This window comes from Galleria mellonella, unplaced genomic scaffold (assembly GCF_026898425.1).
Source record: "Galleria mellonella isolate WM207_F2 unplaced genomic scaffold, CSIRO_AGI_GalMel_v1 utg56, whole genome shotgun sequence".
Lineage (NCBI taxonomy): Eukaryota > Metazoa > Arthropoda > Insecta > Lepidoptera > Pyralidae > Galleria > Galleria mellonella.
The window spans coordinates 533337-538107 of NW_026442117.1; the positions used below are offsets into that span (position 1 = coordinate 533337).

A 4771-nucleotide genomic window follows, 5' to 3' on the forward strand; every position below is an offset into this window, starting at 1 on the left:
CCCTCATAATCCGGACAGCACATCTGAGGTGGGGACCGAGGGAGTTCATCTTAGAGTGGTCTATCCTTTTCTCCTACAAAGTAATTGATGCGGCCAATTTAAATCTTCATCAAATAATACGTAGGTCCAATGTCGATTATCAACGGTAAATATAAGTTTGTAAGGAGATGTGTTACTCAATCCGTATTGTCACGAGGATATGAATTGAAGTGGTTCGCGATCAACTAGGTGTTTCCGCTGCATCAGCTGTTTACATTTGTATCTACATTGTTAAGAACAAGCCTGATAAATTTAATGTCTCAACCTCTTTGAAATGTCCTTTATTACATTCAGAGTTTTAGTTGTCAATGTGACATTGAAAGCAGGCGTAGGTTACAGCTTAAAAAGAAGATGATTTCATAAAGAAATTTGCACGTAAAATATTTAAAAGATTCATTATGACTAATAAAGAAGCTAAATATCCTAGTAGTAAAAGTAGAAAATACAGTACAATAAAGTATGGAGTTGAAGAGCATGGTAGGACAAATATAAATAGAAGAGTTCCGTTTAGTTATAAAGATACAGATATGATTACTACAGAGCAATCAAGGGCTCGCTTGATTAACCAAATAATTGGGTCGACCGATAAAAATCTGTCGAATGAATTTGCTTCATATTATTATCAATCTAATTCATATTCCGACCCATTTTGTTTATTAACGTCCCATACTGTCGCACCTAGATTAAAGTCTTTAGGAAAGAGCACAGCGTTATCCCCAATACCGGCGTATCCATCGACGGTACAGTCTCTTCGATGGAGTCCTTATGTGGAAGTAAGTACGCCTGATGAATCTCAAATTGAAGCTACGGATGATAGACCAAAAATTATTTGCAGATGTGAAAATTGCACGATGAAAACTTGCCCTTCCAAAGTATATTCATCTAAAAGATCTAGTAAATTCAAAGATAATATTATGACATTTAGTGATCAATACACTATGACTCCAAAACTGAATGACGCATGCTGTGGAGTTTGTACACCACTTACTTCTCCTAAAGTGTCTAATGTAGCAATAACAACTTCTAACATAGCAGTCAGAGATACACAAACAAGAGCTGAAATTCAGCAAGTGTATGCACCTCCAAAATCTGCTATACCTATTTTGAAGAACTGTGAATACTTGGATCCAGTTAATAAGGATTATAAACACTGCCACGGTACCTATTTTGATGATGCTGAAAGAGACACATACGTGAGAAATGATTACAATGAATGTGATCAATCTAATCCAACTAAGATAACTTATGAAAGGGAACCAATCATTGATCATCCTTACTGCGAGCATTGTCATAACCCAAGAAAAGTTTTGTACAATGAAGGTATAAGTGACTCGATTGCTAATCACTATCCAATAGAACCAGTCCGTGTGCCTTCTCCAACGAATGTGGTGAAAGACTATAGAAGAGTTTCAGTTATGAGCAAATACTGTATTGACTCCGAAGATAAGATTCCATTTTCTCACAGAAATGATTCAAAATATCACTACAGCTGTAAGACACCTAATAGTAACAAACATTTCTGCTGTGATAGTGACACCGAAGAAGTAAAACGTCTGACTGCAAATCCAAAAACAGTAAGAAAGACGTATACTAGTCAAGTTAAGAGAATTAGGACGCCTTCAATAATTTTGCCAAAGAAAGTGTTGACTTCGGAGCGCGATATCGAATCGTATATTGATAAAAGTGCTCAACATACTAGTCCTATTCCAGCTGTTTATATACATAAAAAATAGTTATTTTGCTGATTAATATTCATTCCATTATTTTATTCAATTTTATTGATTGCTTAAGAAACTTGCAAATTTCAAGTGTCCAGTGATATTGATAACTGGACTGCAATGGACCAACGATCTCAAGTATGTTGCAAGGAGTGAAAAAATACTGGTGATTCAAAACCGACCCTCAGGCATTATATGTACAACCAGCATTGGAAAAATCATTGCTGTAATGTTAATGATGATGTAGAATAAATAAAACATTTTATTTAATTTCGTTTCCTCTGAAGTTTTTTTTTCTATATAATACTTAGGATGGTAAACAAACGGCACGATGGTCAACCTAACGGAAACGTAGACATCCCAGAGTGTATTGTGTACGTATGGTACCTCTTAGGTGTTGTCATTCTCCGTGCCCTGTAATTTTTTTTGCCATATTCCACCGTACAACCTGAAACGCAGCCATGTGATAGTAGCTTCATTCCAGAAATACAAACGATGTAGTTACCTCTACAAACGACTTTTGTACAATGAAGGAGACATTCTCTTTTTTTTTTTCTAGATTTTTTTTTATACAACTTAGAATGGCAAACAAGCTGACGGTCCACCTGATGAAAAGTGGTAACCGTCGCCTACAGACACGACCAGCACCATGGACACAACAGAGTATACTGTTTCGCCCATGATACCCCCCATGCGTTGCCATTCCTAAGGACTCAGGTGTTATTCCTCTGTACCCAGTAAATTCACGCCATATCCCACCCTTCAAACCGAAACACAGCCATGCAAACACAACTGCTTCACGGTTGAAACTCGAATTGACAGAGGTACCCAAGCAATCCACTTTTGTACAAAGTCTCCCATAGTTCTGAATGTTTCGTTATATATTGTAAAGAAAGCAGTAAAAAAAACATATAATAATATTATTAATACAAATAAGTACGATTAAGTAAAGCATATTGCTTTACTTAATTAATTTAATTAATTTTTATTTTATGCATTTTAAATTATGCTTGTCAGTAGCAAATACACGAGTGGGTAGGTGTTAATGCACTTTAATACAGCTGATGTATCGCCTTACTGATCCCTGGACAGGGGCCCAGGGTCACAGCTGCGGAGAAAGTGCTCTTTATTGGATAATCTGGTGCAATTGAGCTGCGCTCCGATGCTGCGGTACGCAACTGTTTCACTCGAATTATTTTACTTATTAATTTCATTTATTATATAATAAATAAATTTTTCGTGGTTACCTAAGATATATTACGTATTTTTTAATTTGATTATTTACGTATTGTAAAATCTTTATTGTACATAATTCACATTGAACACTGATAAATTATTTAATATACAATGGTGGACTTATCCCATAAAGGGATCTCTTACAGTCAACATTTGAGAAGTATATATGTATGTATAATAATTGTGGTGGATTTGGTAAATTCATAATGCTTTTTAATAAGATTTATAACCAAATTGGAGGTTTATTTTTTACATGATTATATATGGTTACTTATAAAAATGGCCGCAAGTAAGGGTTGCCAGCCTTCAAATTTTTATTCTGGATAATGTTGCTGTGTAGGGGATTGGTTCTTTTTGATAAAACCTACACATTTACAAACTATAAATTTATTGATTTTTTTCTATACGGCAATATAGAGCTGCTTATAAAAAGAAAAAGTATGGGTTGCGTTACCTAAGGTTACTAGGAGTAACCCTTTTTTTTACGTGAGGAAAAATGCATACCACGGCTTCGGGACCGTGTGGGTACTCCTACCGACTAAACGACCTAACGATATACCTCCTATCTCTAAACGGCGGTGCCGCGGGTTTCCGTTTTGAACCGAGACACCATCACGAGAAAGTGGCCGTGTGCATCGAAATTTGTTTATATATATTATATATATATATATATATATATATATATATATATATATATATATATATATATATATATATATATATATATATATATATATATATATATATATATATTGCAATAAAACATACAGTAACAACTATAAGTTAATAACAATGTTAGCAAAGGCGAACTTATCTCTAAAAGAGATTTCTTCCAGTCAACCTAACACAGGATTGGATGTACCAGGAGTAATCCTAGGTTGCGGCCAATTGAGATCAGGCAACCCGGGTGTATTGTATTATATTTAAACTAAGTTTCATTAAAAAGTTATAACTTCAATAGTCAGCGGCGGTATTTTAGGCTATTAGAATGGAAACATGTTGTCGACCGCTGTCCGGCGCTGCGGGGTCACGCGGCACGCGTCGCGTCGCCCGCGCAATCTGCACTGCACTTTGTTTATTTTACTGCACACTCTTTATTTGTTTTTGAAAATGTATCTAGATAGTTCTAAAGCATTTGCGTAGCATCCAATTAATTATGTAAGTGGAACGATTTAGACGAGGCAACTCGCTAACTGGTTAAAAAGCACATAATAGAAAAATAAACTTTTTTTTACTAAACAATAGGAACCTTTTATGAACTCTTCTTATGTGTTAAGTAGACAAACTAAATAACCTATTATGGTACTTTTTCATAGATAGATAATCTAATAATAGATTTTTTTATACAACTTAGAATGGCAAACAAGCTGACGGCCCACCTGATGGAAAGTGGTAACCGTCGCCTATAGACATGAGCAGTACTATGGACATAACAGAGTATACTATTTCGCCCATGTTACCCCCCATGCGTTGCAATTCCTGAGGACTCAGGTGTTATTTCTCTGTACCCAGTAAATTCACGCCATATCCCACCCTTCAAACCGAAACACAGCCATGCAAACACAACTGTTGAACGGTTGAAACACGAATGGGACAGAGGTATTCAAGCAATCGACTTTTGTACAAAGTCTACCTCTGGTAAATTATAATTGTCTATAGTTTTTTTTTCTTACATTTAGTATTTTATTGTTTACAATAAATAACTGTGAACGTTGATGATGCACTTTTTAATTAAAAACGCTCATATCCGATTTAATAATTGATAATTAATTTTTAAC

The 4771-nt window shown here is 35.1% G+C and overlaps 1 protein-coding gene across 1 annotated transcript; it reads left to right on the top strand.

Moving 5' to 3' along the window:
- Positions 1-377: 377 nt before the first annotated feature.
- On the top strand, positions 378-1869 carry LOC116412657 (uncharacterized). Its single transcript, XM_031907050.2, has one exon. The coding sequence runs from the start codon at positions 438-440 to the stop codon at positions 1770-1772; it is 1335 nt and encodes a 444-aa protein (XP_031762910.2). The 5' UTR covers positions 378-437; the 3' UTR covers positions 1773-1869.
- Positions 1870-4771: the final 2902 nt, after the last annotated feature.

Coding starts and splice junctions, on each gene's coding strand:
- LOC116412657 (XM_031907050.2), top strand. CDS start 438: ATGACTAATAAAGAAGCTAAATATCCTAGTAGTAAAAGTAGAAAATAC.